Source organism: Dermacentor albipictus, chromosome 4, assembly GCF_038994185.2.
Source record: "Dermacentor albipictus isolate Rhodes 1998 colony chromosome 4, USDA_Dalb.pri_finalv2, whole genome shotgun sequence".
NCBI lineage: Eukaryota > Metazoa > Arthropoda > Arachnida > Ixodida > Ixodidae > Dermacentor > Dermacentor albipictus.
In genome coordinates this window covers 134,433,218-134,456,833 of record NC_091824.1, presented here as the reverse complement: position 1 = coordinate 134,456,833, position 23,616 = coordinate 134,433,218, and the positions used below count along the sequence as shown (strand labels likewise).

General features: G+C 46.9%; 1 protein-coding gene and 1 long non-coding RNA gene across 2 annotated transcripts in view; one reads left to right on the top strand and one right to left on the bottom strand.

Moving 5' to 3' along the window:
• Positions 1 to 22,769, top strand: part of LOC135898394 (phospholipid-transporting ATPase ABCA3-like) — a 37,710-nt gene extending 14,941 nt beyond the window's left edge. The window contains exons 10-18 of the mRNA XM_065427303.1: positions 870 to 1,016; positions 2,842 to 3,402; positions 5,768 to 6,335; positions 6,810 to 6,938; positions 8,311 to 8,650; positions 11,946 to 12,201; positions 14,772 to 15,124; positions 18,258 to 18,609; positions 22,496 to 22,769. Of these exons, the coding sequence (XP_065283375.1) occupies positions 870 to 1,016; positions 2,842 to 3,402; positions 5,768 to 6,335; positions 6,810 to 6,938; positions 8,311 to 8,650; positions 11,946 to 12,201; positions 14,772 to 15,124; positions 18,258 to 18,609; positions 22,496 to 22,723 (2,934 nt within the window). The 3' untranslated portion in view covers positions 22,724 to 22,769. The remainder of the gene's footprint in view (positions 1 to 869; positions 1,017 to 2,841; positions 3,403 to 5,767; positions 6,336 to 6,809; positions 6,939 to 8,310; positions 8,651 to 11,945; positions 12,202 to 14,771; positions 15,125 to 18,257; positions 18,610 to 22,495) is intronic.
• LOC135898395 (uncharacterized) overlaps positions 1 to 23,616 on the bottom strand; it is a 118,275-nt gene that overhangs the window by 78,281 nt on the left and 16,378 nt on the right. The gene's annotated exons all lie outside the window — the stretch shown is intronic.

The window sequence follows — 23,616 nt, the reverse complement described above, 5'->3', positions numbered from 1 at the left end:
TAAATTTTTTATTAATGTAATTGCGATTGTAATCGGTTACATCTTTTTCTGTAACTTGTACAAGTCTCTTGGATAAATACTTCGTGGAGGGCGATCTCGGTTCGAGGGGTAGCATGTGCGATAGACAACTACGCGCCCGCCGGCCGCGTCTGCGGTGATGGAACGCTACACACTCACAGTGAGCGAGGTGTTTCTCGGTGAAAGCGTGTCGAACGTTCGTCGTGTGCTTAACTTACATATTGTATCGTATCAGCAGCGTTACTGGTAAACAGAAATGAAAGCTTCGCTTAAACCAATCCCCATTCCCATCCCTCGTGGCATCAATCGTGGGATCTGTATATATTGACACGTGTACGTACTTGTTTGTCTTTATCAGGCGACACGTTTCACCGCCTAAAAAATGTTATCACACAGCGCAGGACGCGCCTGCATGTATCGGAAGTTTCTGGAATGTTATCGATGCTTCCATCCGCTGTCTGTGACCGAACCTTGTGTAATCTGATTGCATGTGTGTGCGACGCGAATAAGGTAGAACTTTGCGGAAGGCACGCGGGTCCCATCGATTACTCTGGAGCATTCGACGACTGATACATAAAAGCCGACGCGCTTGATCCGCTGATAAGATTTCGACCATCGCCGACTGTGTTCACCACTGTCGCCGTTCTTTGAGTGTAGCCTGATTTTGAGGGCACAAGTTCGCCCAATAGAACGCTAGTTTCGTGTTTGCCACCTTGGCATGCGTTCTTCACCATCACTACCACGTGACATTATATATATATATATATATATATATATATATATATATATATATATATATATATATATTGAGTCATGCCCGTTCTTACCGCATGTGTCCAACATCGCCACAGGCTAGAGTTCCCGAAAGCCGCCTGCTTCAAGACCACCGCAACAGTGTCGTCTTCTCTTTGGGCATGCGCAACGGCTGCGACCACGTGTCGGCAGCGCTCCAGCTTCTCGAAAGCGACATGCAGGGAATGAGCATCGAGTCCATGAAGGTCAGTCCAGCAAAACAGAAACTGCACTTCGATAAACAAGTATCTAATTTTAGACGCACGTCGACTTGGCGTAACCACCAGATTCAGACTTCGGAAATATCAGCACTTGCGGTGGCTTTTGTTACTATATTTCTGCAAGTATTGAATAATCTTCCCCATCATGTGGTGAAAGCTTCATGTATATATATATATATATATATATATATATATATATATATATATATATATAACTCAAGAATATATGACAGACCTAACCTTCCAGATGTCTATCGAAAATGCGATTTGAACCGAGGACCTCCAAGTCATGAGCACAGCGCTTTGGCGTGGCCCTACGAGGGACGAAGGGAGAGAGAGCTTATTTAGGAGTGTTTATCCACTTTCCCGTAGTGCAGCTCGGCTAGGAACAAACGGGCCAAAGCGAATTCTCCTGTGTAGTGCGGCAGTACCCAGCGAAATGCAGATTCAGAGAAGCAATAGTCCCCACATCTCTCTCGCGCAACTCAAGAATTTGCACAACGGTCGGACGAACGCGAGAATGAAGGTCTCGTCTGCGAGACAGCTCTAGCTACAGCTTCCACTCCATTGCGAAGGAAATACCCTTAAATTGGCAGGCAGCAGTACAATGCCCGCCTGCACCAAAGCCTAAGACCACAACCATCACCATCTTCGCCGTCACCATTTGAAAATACAACTCTCAGCTAACACATTGTTGATTCTGACCTTTTCCTCGGATCATGTACATCTAGAGGAACGAGATGGTGCTCTTGGAGGCGCGCCGCATATTACCTCAGCGAAAGCGCACGAATACGAAATCATTACCGCTTCTGCTCTGCTATACTGTGCGATCCCTGTGGGAAATGCATCTGGGTGTTCACTAACACACTCTGCCCCATTCGTGCTGCAAAATGTGGAATGGTAGAGGGAAGACGCGTTGGCTGCCAAAATAGTGACTGGTCTAATAAGAATGGAATGAATCTGTGTGGCCAAGTCCATGCACTGCTGCTACGTAAGGACTCCTTGTATCGCCGGCTTTTTGCGATCCACGGCTTTCCTCTGGGATGAAAAATACACTAATCTACTTCATTGTATCAGCTAATCTCTAAAGAAAGGACTTCAACCCTGAACGTCACCAAGAGTGAGTATATGCTGCTGGTTAAACAGTTACAAATGGTGTAGCACTGCTTCCTGGCGTAGTAAGTTTCTCGCAGGTTATCTACGCGTGTTTTCACATATCCACCCCGAATCACGCGCAAACTTAGACCCATTCTATCGCCAACGCATTAAGTATAAGTGAATGGGAGCACACTTGAATGAATGTCCCCAAGCACGGGGGCCGGCGACTATACCTACAACAAATTAATGTTGAAAACTGAACGTTTCGTGACGGTCCACAGAGTATGCGAGTGACTGTCGATAATACGACTTTGTTACAAACTTTTGCAAACTATAAATCATCCACATTTCATGCCTTGTGCTAAGCCAGAACAAATCTATCGCAATTGAGCAGGTCCGCGAGCGATTAGGGAGAAAATAAACAATCACACAAGGGTGGAACCGATGTACTTTACTGACTCGGAAGATGATAAGCCGCTGCTTTAAAGTGTTTGCCAGATACATAACGAAGATCAAAACACACTGACCCTTGGTTTAATTCATAAGCAGGAAGTTTGGACAGCTTGGAACGTATTTCGAACCCCGTTTTTAGTACTAGCATCGTATACGCTGCTAGTACCAGAATACAAGAAGAGAGGATAGCACAGATGATGTAGTAAAGAAGAAAACTGTTTGCATAGGCCGTGTGCCTGGCTTACACTTTCTCTTGCAGGTGAACGTGATCACCATGCAGGATGTCTTCACTCGCATGATTCTCGAGTTGGACGTCGCGAACATCGAGACCCACCGCCGTGCGGCATCCATTTCACGCCGTTCCGTTGTCAAGTCGCACATGGGCGCCGCCACGGAGATTGAGTACTCGGAACGCGGTATGCTCCTTCCCACCGAGAATGTGGGCGGCATGTCCCAGGTCGAGGAGTACGAGTCGTCGGTGCAGATCGAGCAGCACATGAAGACCTTGTTCGACTTGAAGGCCGGAAAGCCCACTTTCAAACAGACGCTGGTCGCCATGATCGAGAAGCGCCGCAACTACACCTGGCAGACGTTCGCGCTGCCTGTTCTCTGCTGGCTGCTGCCAGCCGCCCTCATGTTCGCCGAGTGCCAGTCGGAGAAGCGCCTCGTCGATCAGCTGGCAGTCAGCTTCGCCGGCGACAGGCTCACGTACGACCTGCCCTCGCTGCACCCTGGGTCAAAAGTGTTCGTTGCGGCAGACCAGGCATCGGAACCGTTCAAGGGAGAGTACCGTAAATTCCTGAACAGGGAGGACACGCAGGTAAGAGACACGCGGTGACGTGTTCTACCGCCATAGTGTGTCTTTCGGTTGCATGTCGATCTTGGTGTTTTGACCAATATACAAAGCGATGTGACTGAAGGACATGTTCGTACACTAATTAAACATAAACGTCTGCGTCATTATTTCCCCGACGCGGGATCGAATCCCGGCCACGGCGGCCGCGTTTCGATGGGGGCGAAATATGAAAACACCTTTGTACTTGGATTTAGGGGCACGTCAAAGAACTCCAGGTGGTACAAATTTCCGGAGTCCCTCACTACGGTATGCCTCATAATTAGATAGTGGTTATGGCACCTAAAACCCCATAATTTCGAAAAAGACATTTTGCCGTTATGGTGACCAAACTTTTCCTCCAAATATCACTGACAGCGCGTTTTCTAACTAACGGAGCATATACTGATACTTCTGTAGTTAATAATATGACCACATTTACGCAACAGCAAACAGCAGCGTAATGCCTTTAAGCATTGGCACAATCGCTACACCATTTATGATGAGTCTGCCTGGCGCAAAATCCTTCCACACTAAGCACCATCGAAAATAACAATCGACGCTGTTAGAGTTCTGAGGAGGAAGAGGAGGAAATGAAGAGAGAAGGCAGGAATGTTAACTAGAGATGCGTCTGGTTGGCTACCCTAATCTGGGGGACGGGAAAGAGGGAATAGAAAGATAAGAGAGGAAGGAAGGGGACGGTTATGGTTCTTATTTAAACTTCAACTTATGTGGTCATGAGTACGTTCGTATTCGTCTTGAGCATTTAAAGAAAGACTTGAGCGTAGGTATCAGCAAGATGCACCTTGTCTCTAATTTACTCCCAGAGGCGTTAGACCTGCTGCCACCGAAGGTGGATAAAACACATCTCCCTCTTGGAGGGTTCAACTAAAACCCCCTTGCGCAAACGCCGCCTGTGCAAAGCAACAAGGCCTGCACGCTACGCCATATGAGGTCAACCAGGAAGAACAAGTTTCGTTACATTTCAAAGGGCAAAGCCAGTGATACGTATTTTTATCTGTGACTTGTCTGAGATGGCTCGGTTGAGCCTTCAAGACTCGTTCCACACGTTGTCGTACTTAAAGATCGATTTGAACGCATAAAGAAGTTTTGTCGTTGTTTTATAGTTGTGACACTGCGACTTGCCACAAAAATTCTCACGTAATTGAGTGTCTCAGGGCGTAGTGACAGAAGCGCTAAGCCCGACAACTCAGACCGTGCGGTGAGATTGTGCAGGTGATGAAAAGAACATGGGTACGTTCATACAGGCCTAAAGTCTCGAACTTATGCGTTTTGTTTCTTTACTAAAATGTAGTTTCTCTCTAGTGTCGAAATTTACACTGTTTTCGATTCTCAACCATGGTCCCCATTTCTGTTCAAAACAGTGAATGTTCATTGGTGCGGTGTCACCGTACGTTGTATCCACGTGGGAACAGATGCGTTCCTGGATGCCAGCGGCAGTCCTGTCGCAAGGTGGATTGCGTCTTTGCACCACATTTTGCGCGCGAGTGCGTGTTTTCCACAACGCCCCGTCAACCAAGAATTCCCAAAATTTGGCGCTGTTGGACGGTCATAATTGACAGATTACGGTGGCCCCTGTCTTCCACAAATGATCGAGAAGGTTCTGCGCTGCTTGCCACGCCACACTTTTTTGTCCCTAACGTTGGAACACTGGCAATGCCTACAGTTGATACAGGCACAAACTCTTTAAACGACAAACTTGTCTGGTCCGATATAGCATAACCACAAACTTGTCCTGTATAGACGTATTTTGAGACTGTAGCCCTGTAACGGTCTCGTCTAGGGCGGTATGGCCACAAATGGGTCCCATGTATGTGGACCCATTTGCAGCCGCTTGACTTGTTCCTTTCCGCCACCTGTCCCAGTTTGACGTCTAGTGCCCTGTAACTAATATCGCTTTCACGTCTACACAGCATCTGCGCCCTTAAATTTGGAAGTTAGTGAATAGAAACAATGTTTGCAAGTTCTTTGCCAACTTCGCACCTTTACTAAATAAAACTGTGTGTTATGTACGTTGACATGGTCAAGTCACTAAAAACCATGGCGCGCATAGCCGTAATTGTCACAATGATATGCAAGGACTTCCATGGCTATTTTGGCGATCCGAAGCTCAAGACATGAGCAGGAAATGGTGCTGAATGTTTTCACGGCCAATTGTGCTTCAGAGGACCTACCACAGCGATCACCATCTGAAGGCCAATATTGAATGTGTAGCTTTAGACAAAGTTTGCATCATTGATGGTATAAGTTTTGCACTTCAGAAAAGCGATTCTCTGGCGTCAGGTTAGTGGCCGTCCTAATGCCTGCCTTCCGCGAACGCTACCCTCTGAAGGTCGTGGACGTGACCAGCGTGAAAGGTCTCATGGCGGATTTCAAGAAATCGCCTGCTGCCTTACGCGACTACATGGTGGGAGCAGAATTCCAGGCGGGCCCAGACGCAGCGACAGCGGGCAAAGCCGTTGCGTGGTATAACGGCGACTCGTACCACACACAGTCAGCGTCCCTGGCGGCCGTCGGCAACGCGTTGCTCAAGAAGATCTCCGGCGATCGCGACGCCCAGATCAAGACCGTACTGCGGCCGCTCAAGAAGCGTAACGACACCGTTGCGTCGCGCAATGCGGACAACCTTCGCTATGCCGACGAGCTGTCCACGTTGCTGTCCTCGCGTGTGCTTCGTATGGTCCTGCTACCAGCCACGACCTCGGTGGTTGCGGCGAGCTTTGTCTTATTCCCGATTGAGGACCGCGTCACCAACTCAAAGACCATGCAGCTCATCTCGGGCGTGCACCCGTTCATCTACTGGTTTGGCAACTACATCTGGGACATGGCGGTGTCCCTAGTGGCGCTCCTCGTTCTTTTCGTGCCCGTGATCATCTGCCACTCTGAGTTCATGAGCATCGGTGAGCTTTGCGTTTTACTTAACTGTTCCACCACAAGCATCTTTTTTCTGTACTGAAGCTGCCATGAGGACAAGATCCATCAAATACTGTGACTTCTCCTTTTTTTTTCTTTTGGAGAAATGTTTCTTTTCTTTGACTATGTCTCACTACTGGCTTCCTGTTAAGGTAAACGTTAACCCAACTTATTAGCGCCAGAAAATTGACACATCGGTCAGTGATTTAAAGTACCCAGCAATATTTTACGTTCTTGAAATGCTGCTAACCCCAATCTCCACCTTTGCCGCAGCGCAGCTAACCAAAATTGTACGAGCCATGCTCCTTGCACCCATATTCTTCCTTTCATTGTTATTCACGCCAGAAAGTTCATCTAAATAAGGCGCTTCCGCTTCGTCCTCCACCTATAGTTCCGAGTAAAACAAAGGTAACTTGCGCGCTTTTGTTATGTAATCCCATGCAATTATTTCCATTTTCCAGCGATAAGTGTGATCCTGGTGTTCCTAAGCTACGTCCACAGCATACTGGCTCTCACCTACTGGTTTTCGTTCGTCACTGACTCCCTTATCAGCGGCTTTCTCATCGTGAATGCCTTCAACGCCCTCTCAGGTAAAGAAAATGACAGTCACGCTGTCATCCAGTTCTCGGAATGCGATCTGCTGTCTTTGCTTCCATGCACGCTATTGACGTTAGTCACTCCGCAAGGACAGCTAAGTACACCTGACTTCTCGCACTCACAACTGTGAACTTTATGGCGCCAGAAGCAAAGGATAACCTAGCAAAAGTGTGCAACGTTCCAATATTAAGGCGAGAGCCTTAAATAGCTCAGGGCTCGAAAAATTTGCTGTCTGGAGTTATGGCCACGAATTCAAGCTCCAAGTTGACTACAAGCCCCAAGACATGCTCGAGAGCCGAACCCACGAACGTTGGTGGAAATCTAACCATGACCTTTGGTTTTCAGAAGAAGTTATTTAAGGCAATCGAAACCACGACCCAACATGTAGGTATGGGCGAACCGGCCATATCTCCTAGTTGGGTTCCAACTGACATCGTGAAGCTGAAAAGTCAAATCACTCCCTTTGGTGTTAAATAAGGCTAAGTTAATGAAGGCACAGGTTATTAGAATAGAGTTAATTAATGCACTCGAAACTACGAGCTTTGGCAGGACGCGAACGCTTCAGCTTTGGTGGAAGTCGAACCCACGACCGTGGGTAATAATTAAGGTGAAGTCAATTAAGGCACTGGAATCCACGACCTTTGATAGAAGAAAACCAGTAATAGGAAGTAACAAAGAATTCGAATGAAAATTCAAGTAATGACTGTTTCGCGAGCACGCAAACGTTCGCTTTCACCGTCTTTAGCATAAGCTAAAGGGAGTGTCCACTTTTATTGAGCTTTTTGTACAGAATCATGAAACGCATGTTCGCAGTCTGTTTACCAATGTTAAGGACACAGGGTATTTCGCCACAGCTGAATGCAAGCCGACATGTGCGCTACTTGTGCTATGCTCAATTCCCAAAAATTTCCCATACAATAAATTGAGTTTATTTGCTGTGCAGTAAACATATTACAGAAAACTTGGCCTTGTATCTGTAATGCAAAACCATGTCAATAGACCTTCTTTGGACTTCTACCAATGAGTAATCTATAAACAACGGACTGCGCGGGCAGTCTATACGCCTGCTACATATTTCAAGGAGTTAACAAGACAGTCCACAAAGATTGCAGATAATACCCAATAGATGGACATCTGATAGAGTGACTAGATAACTTTTCCTGCTGGGCAAAAAGTGAGCTGGGGGTCCTTATTCTCTCCAAGGAATTCCGAAAATCGCGGTGAAGATGCCCACTGCATGGCCTCACAGCCAGCTTTATGCAGACATGAAGTGCGCTTCTCAATTTTGTACAAAAATTGGACCCACCCATTATTATTCGGTGTGAAATTGCACCGCTCGCGACACTTCCCTCGTGTCCGGCGCAGGAACCGTGAGTACCATGGGGTACCAATTGGTGATGATCTCGCAAGAGCAGGGCTCCAGCAGCATGATCTCACTGACTCAGCCCTGGGACCCACTGCTTATGGGCCTGTACCTGCTGCCTCCCTTCTCCTACACCTGGGCTATCACCAAGGTTACGCAGAAAGTGAGCGAGGATGGCTACTGCCAGGGCTCGACGCAGGTGGTGCACGACATCTGCGCCTACCTCCGCAATAGCCCCGATGAAGGCGCCGTGCTGCTGACGAACCTGCGCTACTGCTGCGCCTCCTTCTACGCCAGCAATGGCGAGACCGTCAGCCACCTCAACCCTTTTGCATTGCACAGGTGACGCATCATCAACAAACTTTAATAGCGGCGCCCCTACACGAGCATCCACAATCAAGTCATGCTCATGTTTGGGTTTGTGTGTGAACACGTTTCTCTGTTCGTCGAGTTCAGTTCTCGCCCCTGCTTTTCCTCAATACCGTAACTTAAGATGCAGTGGTGGCGTAGAGGTAGAGTATCCGCCTCGCGTGCAAGAGGACTGTGGTTTGAATCCCGGATTTAAAAAAAAAATCCGCGTGTTCATAAAATTCCACAAACAGGCGTGGAGTGCGGCCTGATCCCGGTGGCCAGAACCTGTAACGCAATCCCTCACCGGATTGGCCACCCTGGTGCAGTACTTGGCAACAACCTCCTATATGAATACAACAATCAAACCCCGGCCCGCAGTCCCCAGCAGCTGCGAAGCAACTGACCACGGCGGCGGTCAGACTTGTGACGCAGCAGAGGGTGCTAAGAATCCCTGGATCCGGACAGGCCGCCATTGGAATCTGAACCTGGCAACGTTTAACGCTAGAACGTCATCTAGTGAGGCGAGTCTAGCAGTGCTATTGGAGGAATTAGAGCGCAGTAAATGGTATATAATAGGGCTCAATGAAGGTAGACGGACTAATGAAGCATATACATTGCTAAAAAGCGGGCTCGTCCTGTGCTACCGGGATTTATCGGAGAGACGAGAACTAGGAGTCGGATTCCTCATTAATAAGAATATAGCTGGTAGCATACAGGAATCCTATAGCATTAACGAGAAGGTGGCAGGTCTTGTTGTGAAACTTAATAAGAGGTTCAAATTGAAGGTCGTAGAGGTCTACGCCCCTACAACCAGTCATGATGACCAGGAAGCCGAAAGCTTCTATGAAGACGAGGAATCGGCGATGGCCAAAGTCTAAACAAAATACACTATATTGATGGGCGACTTCAATGCCAAGGTAGGCAAGAAGCAGGCTGGAGACAAATCAGTGGGGGAATATGGCATAGGCAGTAGGAATAGCAGGGGAGAGTTATTAGTAGACTTTGCAGAACAGAATAATATGCGGATAATGAATACCTTCTTCCGCAAGCGGGATAGCCGAAAGTGGACGTGGCGGAGCCCGAATGGCAAGACTAGAAATGAAATATACCTCATGCTCTGCGCTAACCCGGGCATCATAGAAATCTGGACGTGCTCGGCAAGGTGCGCTGCAGTGACCATAGGATGGTAAGAACTCGAATTAGCCTGGACCTGAGCAGGGAACGGAAGAAACTGGTACATAAGAAGCCGATCAATGAGTTAGTGGTAAGAGGGAAAATAGAGGAATTCCGAATCAAGCTACAGAACAGGTATTCGGCCTTAACTCAGGAAGAGGACCTTAGTGCTGTTCATAAAAAAAGGGACACCAAAGACTTGAAAAGTTATAGACCTATTAGCTCACTGCCCGTTGTCTACAAAGTATTTACTAAGGTAACCGCAAATAGAATCAGGAAGAAGATCTTAGACTTCTATCAACCAAAGTACCAGGCAGGATTCCGTAAAGGCTACTCAACAATAGACCACATTCACACTATCAATCAGGTGATAAGAGAATGTGCGGTATATAACCAACCCTTATTTCTAGCTCTCGTTGATTACGAGAAAGCGTTTGATTCAGTCGAAACAACAGCATTCATGGAAGTATTACGGAATCAGGGTGTAGATGAGCCGTATCATATGTAAAAAGACTGAAAAATATCTATAGCACCTCCACAGCCACCGTAGTCCTCCATAAAGAAAGCAACAAAATCCCAATAAAGAAAGGCGTCAGACAGGGAGATACGATCACTCCAATGCTTTTCACAGCGTGTTTACAGGAGGTATTCAGAGACTTGGAGTGGGAAGAATTGGGGATAAAAGTTGATGAAGAATACCTTAGAATCTTCCGATTCGCTGATTATATTGCCTGGCTTAGTAACTCAGGAGACCAATTGCAATGCATGCTCACTGACCTCGAGAGGCAAAGCAGAAGGGTGAGTCTAAAAATTAATCTGCAGAAAACTAAAGCAATCTTTAACAGTCTCGGAAGAGAACAGCGGTTTACGATAGGTAGTGAGGCACTGAAAGTGGTAAGGGAATGCATCTACTTAGGGCAGGAAGTGACCACTGATCCGGATCATGAGACTGAAATAATCAGAAGAATAAGAATGGGCTGAGGTGCGTTTGGCAGGCATTCTCAGATCATGAACAGCAGGTTGCCATTATCCCTCAAGAGAAAAGTGTAGAACACCTGTATTTTAGCACTACTCACGTACGGGGCAGAAACCTGGAGGCTTACGAAAGGGGCTCTACTTAAATTGAGGACGACGCAACGAGCTGTGGAAGGAAGAATGATGGGTGTAACGTTAAGGGATAAGAAAACAGCAGACTGGGTGAAAGAACAAACGCGTGTTATTGACATCTTTGCTCAAATCAAGAAAACGAAATGGGCATGGGCAGGACATGCAATGAGGAGGGAAGATAACCGATGGTCATTATGGGTCACGGACTGCATTGCAAGGGAAGGCAAGCGTAGCAGGGAGTGGCAGATAGTTAGATGGGTGGATGAGATTAACAAGTTTGCAGGGACGACATGGCAACAATTAGTACATGACCGGGGTAGTTGGAGAAGTATGGGAGAGGCCTTTGCCCTGCAGTGGGCGTAACCAGACTGATGATGATGATGGTGATGAGCTTAACTTAAGGCGATACAAGGATTTAGCAGAATGGAGCTATTTGCAGCCGCTGAAAAGTCGGTTCAACACCTGCCGGTGGCGCTCTGGTGGAGCTAATCAGACTGCAGTTTGAGTGTCATATACTCTCGGGTTCCAGCATCCAATATATATATATATATAGGTAGTAATTTGTGTCGCTATGGAAAGACGTTGTGAGGAGAAGAGGAAGATGATGTGACGCTGGCGTCGATCAGTGGTGTCGCTCTGTCCTGTGTTACAGAGCTGCATTCTCCCTGTGTAGATATGTCCCCTGTAAATATTCTTCCCCATAATATATAGATGGAAAACTCTAATTACGGTTTTAATTATCTATATGCTACTCAGAATAGGCAATAAAATAGAAAGAGGGGGAAGCGGCCTTAAACTTAATGCCGAGCGTGACAGCAAACTTGCAAATCCTCAAGTTCACAAGCGCTGCATCCGGGATCATTAAGAACGACGGCAACCTCGGAGCCCAAAGTGTTTTCTGGAAATATGTGTTTGCGGGAAGAAAATACGAATTAATGGCAAGCCTGTACTCACTCGCGATAGGTCACCGTACGAGTAGGAAACAAAACCTCTCTTGAGAATGCAGGGACGCCGTCCTGGTAGAGCTACTCGTCATGCTCGTGGAAGGCTTCGTCCTTCTTGTGTTGCTCGGCTTGTTCGAACACGGGATGCTGCGGCCCTGGTTCCGGTCTAGCGCACAGACGACGGCAGCGACAGCTCAGCCATTGCGCGACGGGGTGGCCGAAGAGAAAAAGCTCGTTGAGAAGATTATCGCCGGCAACGACTTCTCGAAGCCGGCGCTCGTTGTGCTCGACATTCGCAAAAACGTCGGCAACCGACAGGTACGTGTTTTGCAACATCACCCATCCTGCCGTTCCCACCTTCGCCAACAGGAGGCACAGCATGCGTGATGGACAGAAACCAGCGGGTAGCGATTTCACTCGGAGAGGATATAAAACATAAACCTTTCTTGGCGCTGACGCCTGATCTTCTTCGGAGCTTAGTATATTTTGTCTGTTCATGTTCACTTTCAGAATAGCCGTAGCTTACAAGCCACGTCATAACTTACTATAGTGCGCGGCCGCACCCTCCATGGTGGCAAAGTGGCTTTGACGTTGCGCTGCTAAGCCCCTGCGCAGGATCAAATCCTGGCCACGGCAGCTACATGTATATGGAGACGAAACACGCAAGAAGAAAAAGAGAATCCGTGTGTCGATTGGATGTACGTTAATGAACCGTGGGTGGTCAAAATCAATCCACCACTCCTACGACGGGCCTGATGACCATATCGTGGTCTTGCAGAATTTCATTCTGCAAGACATTCTGCAGAATTTCAGAACCCCATGCAGAATTTCATTCAGTGCGCGACCACGATGCACTACGTCAGTCAGTATTTTCGCTTAGAACTGTAGGGGCTGCTTACATGGCTTTATTTTGTGACGTACCAAGAAGCTCAGTCAGCATAATTACGTTAAGTAGTGTTATGCCGCGTAGTGTTTCTTCTCGCTCAACTCTGACAATTTGAATTTTTCGAGCCTACGGGGGAACGGGCAAGGCTTCTTAGCCTTTTAGACGTCTCAGTGACCCGGCAAGGAGCCGCACGCTGGGAATCATTCTAGTGTATTCGGTTGGTCGCTCCGAACCCCTCGTTCAGTCCTTGTAAATGTGTAAGCCACCCACAATACGAGCAGGAGACGTGACTTCCCAACCGACTTCTTTAACCCGGAGGTGTGTGTGCCCCTGTGATGCCGCGGCCACGGCCACGGCCACCGTAAACATTCAAACCTGACTTCGACGACGGGCGGCATGCAGCTGGTACATGTCGGCGTGCAGGGAAAGCCCCTTGAAAAAAAGAAACTTGCTATAGCGTAAAAGCGACCGTCGAAATAAAACTCCTCCCCTAGCTGGGCGAGGTGCAGCAGCAACAGCACACGCACACGTTTCGAGTATACAGTAGACACTATCGGGTATACAGTATGCAGTTTCGAGGTGATACAATGATAAGTAGCTGACAGTCCCACAGGAAAACGCCACGGCCGTCAAAATAATGCCAGTAAAAACCGTTGGCACGGTCCGGCTGGAAAATGTACGCGCGCCGCACGCAAGCTCCAGTCCTCCCGTGCCGCCCGTTTGGCCTCCCTTCGGCCGGAGTCTCAAACTGGTCGCTCGGCGTGGATGCACGTGTCACGTGGCCTCCTCTCAGCTAGATCTCGCCTATCCTCTTCTCACTTCCCAAGTCAGATCGATCCTGGAGCACACGGAGTAGAGGAGCCTGGCGTTCTTAAAGAACCATAAGAACCTGCTTGGGGAGCATTTGTAAGGTTCGCAGCAGCGCAACACAGGACACGGACAAAAGGAAGGTTAAAAACGAGGACATTCGCGAAAATTTCATATTCGACATTCGTGTCACCGTTTTTACCTTTTTTTGTCCGCGTCTTGTGTTGCGCTGTTACGAAGCTTACAGTGGAACCCTAATCAACTGGCCCAACTTGCCGTCTTGATGCTTGGTGAGCTGCGCATGCGATCAAGCGAATACCATTAGAGTTTAAGATTCGCACTTTGTATGGAACAGAAATGTGTCCGTTTTATTTTAACTTTATTGTAGGTCTTGATGTTCGTAGGCCGTGATGACGAGGATGTTTGTCTAAAGAAAAAATAAATTATGGGGTATAACGTGCCAAAACCACTTCCTGATTATGAGGCACGCCGTAGTGGAGGACTCCGGGAATTTTGACCACCTTGGGTTCTTTAACGTGCACCTAAATCTAAGTACAGGGGTGTTTTCCCATTTCGCCCCCACCGAAATGTGGCCGCCGTTGCCTGGATTCGATCCCGCGACCTGGTGCTCAGCAGTCCAACACCATAGCCACTGAGCAACCACGGCGGGTGTCGTGATATTCTCGAAGATGTGCAATGCAAGTTGGGATGTGCTTAAAAGGCACATTCTTTCCAACTGAAGATACACGTGTTACTTGTTCTCCATTGAGCTTTTTTTACCAAACGTTTTCGAACTATTCTTTATTATTATTAAAGAGCTTGTTTCCTCCGCAGCATTCTTTTAAACGACTGGATAGTAGGGGGCGCAATGAAATCAGTAAGTGTGCAATAAAAGCGACAAGTTTGAATCTGCAAAAGCACAAAAAAAAGGCTGAAATATCTTTGCTTGCATCTCGCCTGCGCCCGAAATGAAGCAAACGGGGGAAAAGGCGTCATATAAAACAAGGACGACTTAGCCGGAGTTTAAGACAAAATCTTAAAAAAACTAAAGATTGAGCTAATCGACAAAGGGATATGTGTGACACGTTTCATTCAGACCTGAATCGCGTTTTGGGGTCACTTATGCACAGCAGAAAACCGATTGCCCCCAAAAACGTTCTGCCACGAAACCCCCTGGCCCGTTGTAATGCGACAGGTGCTGCGCGGGTTGACGTTCCACGTGGACCCCGGCGAGACGTTCGTGGTGCTCGGCCTGCGGGGCTGCGGCAAGACGACGCTGCTGGACATCCTGTCCGGCGTCCAGTCGCCCACGTCCGGCAGCGCGCTGATCGGCGACACCCTGCTCAGCAACACGGCCGCGTGGCAGCAGCGCATCGGCTTCTGCCCGTACTACGACGGCGTGCTCGGTCGGCTGACGGTGCGCCAGACGCTGACGCTGTACGCCCGCGTGCGCGGCATGACGGGCGACGCCATCGAGAAGATGATCGACCACATGATCCTGCTGCTCAACCTCAGAGCCGTCGCCGACGACACCGTGGACTCGACAAGGTAAATACCATTCCCGTCAGATATAACTGCTACGAACGCCTGCGTTCTTGAGCGGCGGGCAAGTCATGATCGGCATTCTACCGGTACTAAAATGGGGGGCAGAAAGTTGAAACAAAGAATTTGTAAATGTTAACGGCTGCACGATGAACGGCGGTGGAAAGAGAAATGATAAGTGTAACATTACGAGACAGCAAGGCAGTGGTGTAGGTTCGAGAGGAAACAGGGGTAGCCGATATTCTATATTTGACACAAAGAGGAAGCATGGGTGCCAACAAAAGGGAAAGGCAGTCGAGGACGGCAGAAAACTGGGTGGTGGGACGAAGTTAGGAAATTTCCAGGCATAGGATGGGGTCAGTTGGCGTGAGAGAGGGGTAATTGTAGATCGCTTGGAGAGGCCTTTGTCCTGCTGTGGAAATAAATTGACTTATTATTATTATTATTATTATTATTATTATTATTATTATTATTATTATTATTATTATTATTATTATTATTATTATTATTATTATTATTATTATTATTATTATTATTATGAGGACAGTTGGTCACTTTAAATATATCGCGATCGCCATTTCATGTCATTCAGCGTACTCAGAATGTGTCCAACGCTTTCTAGTCAAGGACGCTGTAGCCCGCCGCAGTAGCCTGTAATAGTAGATATGGCGTTACACCACGTTGGTGGAGGTCACGAGTGCGATACGGGCCGCGGCGACCGTATTTTCATGAGGGTGAAATGCAGAAACGCTCGTGCACTCAAATTTTAGTGTGCGTTACAGAGCCCCAGGTTGTCAAAATTAATCTGGTGTCCTCCACTTCATCGTGTCTAATCAGATCGTGGTTTCTGCATGTAAAACCTTGAATTATTTTTAAATTAAGAACTCCATGGACGCCACTCGTGTTCCAGACCAGTATGTGTGCGCCAAAAAAGCGTTACAAAGAGCAAATGCCCAAACTTGTATTCCTCTGAGACAAAACGGCACTTTATCTTGTGTAATGTTTACTGATTCTAATAATTTAATAACAAATATGTGCCATAAATGCGTATTTTTCTTTAATGCCCTCAGTGTAAGGGGATTTTCTGTTAGAAGTGATGTGCTACCTGTGTGGGTTTATTGACCAGTTGCCTTCACCCAAAAATATCACGTTCTCATGACACCTTCGGCAGAAAGGATGTTCCATGTCCACCGCCAAGGTCTGTGAGTGGTGGCGCTGGCTAATGCTCCCAAGGTTCTGTAAGGAAACATAGACACCGAAGAAAGTGGACGGGGAAACGGCGCCGTGGTAGCTCAATTGGTAGAGCATCGCATGCGAAATGCGAAGTTGGTGGAGTAGCATGTGTGGGTTTATTGACCGGTTGCCTTAACCCAAAAAGACCATGCTCTAATGTCACCTGCAGCAGAAAGGATGTTCCACGTCCGCCGCCAAGATATTTGAGTGGTGGCGCTGCCTAACGCTCCCAGGGTTTTACAAGGAAACACAAATACCCAAGAAAGTGGACGGGGAAGCGCCGCCGCAATAGCTCAATTGGTAGAGCATCGCACGCGAAATGCGAAGCTTGTGGGATCGTTCCCCACCTACCACAAGTTGTTTTTTTCTTCCACTTTCATTTCAATTAATTTATCGTTTCTTTATTTCATTCATTAAGCAACAGTAATTTCCCTATGTTGTCCTTGGTGTCAGTGTTTGTGGGCTCCTTATGATATGACTTATAAAAATCGAGCCACTCGGTTAACCCCCTTTCTTTGTGTTTAATAAATGGTAAAATTAAATTATGGGGTTTTACGTGCCAAAACCACTTTCTGATTATGAGGCATGCCGTAGTGGAGGACTCCAGAGATTTCGACCGCCTCGGGTTCTTTACCGTGCACCTAACGTGCCAAAACCACTTTCTGATTATGAGGCATGCCGTAGTTGAGGACTCCAGAGATTTCGACCACCTGCGGTTCTTTACCGTGCACCTAAATCTAAATACACGGGTATTCTCGCATTTCGCCCCCATCGAAATGCGGCCGCCGTGGCCGGGATTCAATCCCGCGACCTCGTACTCAGCAGCCCAACACCACAGCCACTGAGCAACAACGGTGGGTGTTTAATATATGTGACAGGGCGCTCGGCAACATAAGAAACAGATATGCATCAGAAGTGAGAAAACCCAACAGGCTAAAGAAAGCGTAACTATTCCGTAGACATATTTCACCATTGGTACATATATATCCATACACTAGACAAACTACCTATATATCAGTAGCAGCGTGACGCGGCTGTCAGATAATACATGCAATACCACCTCGTCGTCGTCAACTCCCTGATTGATAGCTTTGCGTCGGTGCCATTTGGTACTCTTTATCGCTTATCCTGCATTCATTCGGACATTGTCAAAATTCAAGTTGTGTATATACGCGGAGATCGGTCAAGTTAATGAGCGGAAATTAGGTGCTCTCCTTGAGTGCTGAATGCGACGAAGCATCTGCAGGGAGCAGTGCTTTATCCACTGGTTCACGTGACAATGAATGTAGGTTGCTGACTTATTTGCATATGATGGAACTGCTATTTCAGCATAGAGTTTCTGGTGTTGGGCTGCTGAGCACGAGGTCGCGGGATCGAATCCCGGCCACGGCGGCCGCATTTCGATGGGGGCGAAATGCGAAAACATCCGTGTACTTAGATTTAGGTGCACGTTAAAGAACCCCTGGCGGTCGAAATTTCCGGAGCCCTCCACTACGGCGTGCCTCATAATCAGAAGGTGGTTTTGGCACGTAAAACGCCATAATTTTTTTTTAAGCATAGAGTTTCGCGTAAATGAATTATCTTACTTTGCATAATCTGTTTGTTTTTCCGGATGTGTTATTTCCCTTTCCGAATTCAGCTACATGAAGCCCGATATTTACCCTTGCTTAACGCAATTTCGCTTATCGTTACCTCACGTAAGCGTATATGTCACTATAACGCGATAGGTGGGCTAGCTGGTGGATAATTTCGGAGCAAACAGTGCTGCAAATGGGCAAAACAAGACAGCGCCCTCTCTTGTGCACTGTCTTATGTGCTCTTGTTTTGTTTTGTTTTTACCGTTGTTCGCTTACAAAAGAGAAATGTCAACCAGTGCTTTCTTTCTGTGCTCTCCTTTGAACTACAGCGCAGTGACTCGCCGCAAACTTGCCGTGGCCATCTCCATCGTCGGCCTTCCTCCAGTAGTGCTCATGAACGACCCTGCCACGGGACTGGACACGATGTCTAAGCGAAAGATCTACCGCTCCATCGAGATCTTGCGGCAGCTGGTCAAATCAGCGATCATGATCGTTACCAAAAGTGTGTCGGACTGCGTGGTCATCTCGGACCGCATGGCGATCATGCTTAATGGCCAGTTCCAGTGCCTAGGCTCCATCAGCGATCTCCAGAAGCGGTACTGCCGTGGGTCCATCATTCTCGTCAAGCTAAAGCCAGCAACGTTGCAGAACAGCGCAGCCATTAACGACATACACAACCAGGTTAGTGAATTACAATCAATTGCTCAACTAGCCTCGGCATTGTATAAGACTTGCCGCCCACTGTTGTCTGTGGTCATTTTTGGGACTCCGCCCAGATTAATCTGTTGGCGAAAGACAGCAACTCAGCTTATTTGAGATCACTTGCAGGAACTTAATGCAATATGCTTTGTAACAGTGTTTGAGAAGAAACTTGCATAATTATCTATACTAGTATAACTCCCGAAAGAAGCGCCAGTTTTGTCCATACCGACGTATAGTCTCGCATCTTACTTTGTGGTGACACCACGCATCCGTTACAATTATTTTCAAGCTGCGGTAGTGCGTATCCTACAAAACCAGGATGACAACACCATTTGAAGTTATTCGCGTGATGAAGAACCTTGACAACAAATCCGTGACGTCATCAGTGGACAGCCCGGATGGAGCAGTCATGGTAAGCAAAGTTTATGTGAAGCGCCATTACAGCAGATTTTAACACTAATAAAGGAAAGTCTGGCACCGCAGTCGTTTAGTTAACGTAGAGGGTCGGACCAGAAGCCAAAACACATTACAAGGCCAATAAAGTATACATTAAGTCAACCATTTACTGCTTCATCAATCGCGCGTCGTATGCGTGGCGATGAACAAGTGTCACAGTGCTTACGCATTGCTTAGACAACTCCAGTGTAGTTTCTGGGTGATTTTTTCTTGTTTTCAGTTCAATCCTGTCACCTGCTAGACTCGCGACGGTTTTTGCTGCCGTTAGTATTGTTCGTTCACAACTGATTCATTCGGATAAGTCAGTCCACAGCCCATAATTGCCATTCTCGCTTAGCCGCCATACAGGCTGGGCGCGCAAGCGCTAGGGCTAAAAATAAATATACTGGGCTTTTTACGTGCCAGAACCGCGATATAATTATGAGGCCGTTGCAATGGTGTACTCCGGATTAATTTTGATGGTCACTTGGGGTTTATTACCATGCACATAATGCACTGGCGTTTTTGCATTTCGCCCCATCGATTATTTTTTTATGGGGTTTTACGTGCCAAAGCCACTTTCTGATTATGAGGCACGCCGTAGTGGGGGACTGCGTAAATTTCGACCACCTGGGGCTCTTTAACGTGCACCTAAATCTAAGTACACGGGTGTTTTCGCATTTCGCCCCCATCGAAACGCGGCCGCCGTGGCCGGGATTTGATCCCGCGACCTCGTGCTCAGCAGCCTAACACCATAGCCACTGAGCAACCACGGCGGGTAATCGGAATGCGGCCGCCGCCATGGCAGGGGTTTGATCCTGCGACCTCTGTCTTAGCCTCGCAATGCCATTTACCTGTTTACCTGGAGCAACCTTCGCTCGAAATTGTCATTCAAGGGCGCTGCCTCTGAAAGTTCGTACAAGATGTCTCCATCAAGATCCGAACCCGCAAAGGAAGGTGTAATTTTACAGTGATGTTAGTACGACTAGGCATGCTCAAAAACATTATCAGCTAATTTTTACATGTCTTGCATGTTTTCACGTTGTGCAATGCGTGGCGAAACTTTCAAGCTCGAGGCTTAATTAGAAGCGTTGCAAATAAGGTCTCCCCGGTGTTCTCTCGGTGAACTGCACAAGGCACCGTATTTTTTTTTCCTTTTTTTGAACATAATGGATGTCTTAAAGGTAATATATAGGGAAAGTGCTTAGTAGGTGGCCTAATGGCAGCCTTTACAATAAATTACGTACGCATGCGCTCCAGCGCGCTATGCGTGGCGCAAAAGCTAGCCCGCTTCTCTGGGAAAACTACTCTTGCTACTAAGATCAATTTATCTAAATGCGTGGGAAATTGGAAACGCCATGAAACAAGTGTTTGAAATTTCCATGTCACCGTTGTCAACTACATATTCCAATGTCCAGATTTTTTAAATTGAAATTGGGGCCGTGTTAAGTGTAACGTATGACGAAATTTTAACTTTCCTGGTCAAATTATTTGCAAACAATATTGAATGCTCAATATTTTTGTGCTTTTATGATTTGTACGAGGTTCGTAGCATATTTTCCCGGAGTTATCGGGGAACAAAAGAAGGCTGTTTGTTTATATTTGCTTAAAATTGTGGTTATGTTATAAGTAATGTGTAGATGAAGATCCTAGAGTGTGGATTAGTTAAAGTGCTAGCATTTAATTACGCATGCAAATGATCCGGTTCGCTCTAACTGTGTGCTCATAACAACGTACTATTTAGCCCGCGCTCCTTGGAGAACGGTGTATAGGAGAACGGTATCAAGATAAAATTTAGAAAAAATAGGACGAACATTACGTCTAGTGTTCCCGCGAAGTAGGATGCATGTGGAATAATTACCGCCTTTGCAAAAATTTCCTTAACTACTCGAAAGCATTTTATTGCAACAAGGTTTCAAACAGGCTAGTCATATGCGGACAATGTTTTAAAGCATGAAGTGAGGCAACTCAAATTTGTATCGCGTCTGCTAGAAACAAACAGCTTCGCAGGAAATTGAATTGTGATTCTGCAAGGTAGCACAAGTGCGCTATCTTTTCCATCCTTCGTCTTCAGCAACGATGATTGAAACACAGTTGCGCTCGCAATTCTGAAGATTTACATTTTTTTTTCTCACAAATTTCGCCGTCACACTACGGATGTGGACGCACAAACGTTAACCACAGAAAGAAAGAAAGAAAGAAAGAAAGAAAGAAAGAAAGAAAGAAAGAAAGAAAGAAAGAAAGAAAGAAAGAAAGAAAGAAAGAGAAAAGAAAGAAAGAAGCCGGTGGAGGGGCGACATCACACTACGTCATCAACTATTCTTTGGAAACGCGCGCTACATACCCGACCACGCTGCGCCGACGGACGAACTGTTGGATACTACGATACCGTAATGGCGCCCACCGAGGCTGTCTAAGCCTAACTCATACTCACTTCACTCTAAGAAAAAAAAAGTACGGGTTAGTTACTAGCCAAAAGCTAGTAACTTCTCATAATAAAGCTGAACACGATATTAGTAACCTTTAGTTGAAAGGCCGCCTGCAATAACCTTTGCTATACAAAGAACTTGGCATAAGGTTATAGAGCAGGTAGTAGAATTCCACGAATAACATAGTAACCGTAGATAGTAATGTAGTAAGTGGCATTTACCGTTCAAAGAAGATACGGTCTGTTTGTTTTATGAGCGCCGCTTCCAGTGGTTACAGTTAATTAGGGCGCTCCTATTTTTTTAAACAGACATCAACAAGTGAAAGAAAATGCCACAAAATGAGAACCGCATTGTCATGCCATTTAGTGATATAACACCATCAATCAAAGGCGATGCTTGTCGGAAATATTAATGTTCGGCTAACTGCACAAAAAGTAATAAATGATAAATAGTAACAACGCTTCCCCCAATACAATGACCGAATTACTACGCCATATATTTTTGAAAACTACCATATGTAAGTATGTGGTGAGCACCTATGTATTCGGATGACTAAGCGAAGTTGCGAACATAAATTTGCGGTAAGTGTAGTCAGCACATATGCGCGCTACGAGGTACCAGGTTAGTCTTAATACAACATTTCTTAGCGTTCCCTAAAGGCCACTAACACGTAAGTTTAAATTAACATTTACCATGTCTGAATTAGTGAAGGTCATTCATGCTTGTTAAGTCTGAATTCTCGAATATAGTAAATGGCTGGTTAAAAGGTAGTAAATGCTGATAAAGCGATCGTTTGCATCACTTTTTTTTTTTTGCGACGTGTGTCTGCATGTGAACAGACACTTACGGTAAAGTGCGCGCTGCGCCATGAGACAGGACGACGAAGCGGAGCCTCGGTATAGGAAGGCGCGAACCTCTGTCTCCAGTTGCTCGCAACAAAGGAAGCAATGGGCCCGTTTTTCCCCCGAGTCATTGCCACTGACGTCAGCATCGCCGCGCAGGTGCAGTCAGCCTTTCCCGGTGCGGTGCCGACGGGCCAGCTGTCACTGGCGCTGGAGTATTCCACCGAGTTGAAGATGCCGTGGAGCAAAGCCGTAGTGACCGCCTACAACCTCAAGCAGCAGCTGAGCGAGCACGCGCAAGACGTCATCCTGACCGACGTCACGATGGAGCACGTGCTGCTCAGGATGGCCAAGTACGAGAGACCGGTGGCCGTCGCCGTCGCCTGAGCAGCAATAAAAGGGAGCGCGTCGCCGGCTGGCGCCCAGCGGGGAAGCAGTCTTGTCTGTCGGTTATTGTGTTCGAAAAGAGCTACGCATGCTGCGGTGGTTCGTCGATTATGTTGGTTGATGGGGTTGAGCTTCTAAATCAACAAATGAGGAATCGGGAATCGGGGACATAAAGGTCACTGATTACTTTTATGCCGACGCAATTCTTCTGACAGCAGCTCGTCTCCTCGCAAAGAAAAAATTGTGGGGAAGAAAATTAAAATTATGAAGGGAAGGAATAATGGAATTTATTTAAATGTGAAAGACAAATGAACCTGAGGCTGACCTCTCATGTCGCTATACTTTCTGTTCGGGCATAGCACACAATACAATCTGTGAAGCCTTCTACATGCAGTGGAAACAAGCTCCCTAAAAGAGTACATTGATCGGTGCTCTTCTGACACGGTCATTTAGAACCCAGCCACCACACCTAGAAAAATGCCAGCCCCTGTACAACCAGACGCTCGCCTCACCAACTCTTCGGAAGCCTGGCATGCCAGAAGCTTATATTACGCGCGAAAATAACGTTATTCTCATCCCACTGTCATGTCCTATACGGACTTCCATTACACAAACAGATGCCGGTGTCAGTGGTCTTTCTTTGATATCCGCCATTGTTCAGCGAGAATTCATTTTGTGAAGCTGCACTGGCGATGTCTAAAAAATCATCACACGGTGGCCGGTATACCCAACAACTAAATAGGACCAAAAACTGCATGAGAGCCAATCAAAGCACCGCTTTCCGTATTACCGAAAAAACCATATCATATTTCTCCAGAATGGGGTCACGCTGTGTTTTCTTAACCCTTCTACTGTTAAACTCGGGACGTTCAGGCCTCTCGAGTGTCAATTTT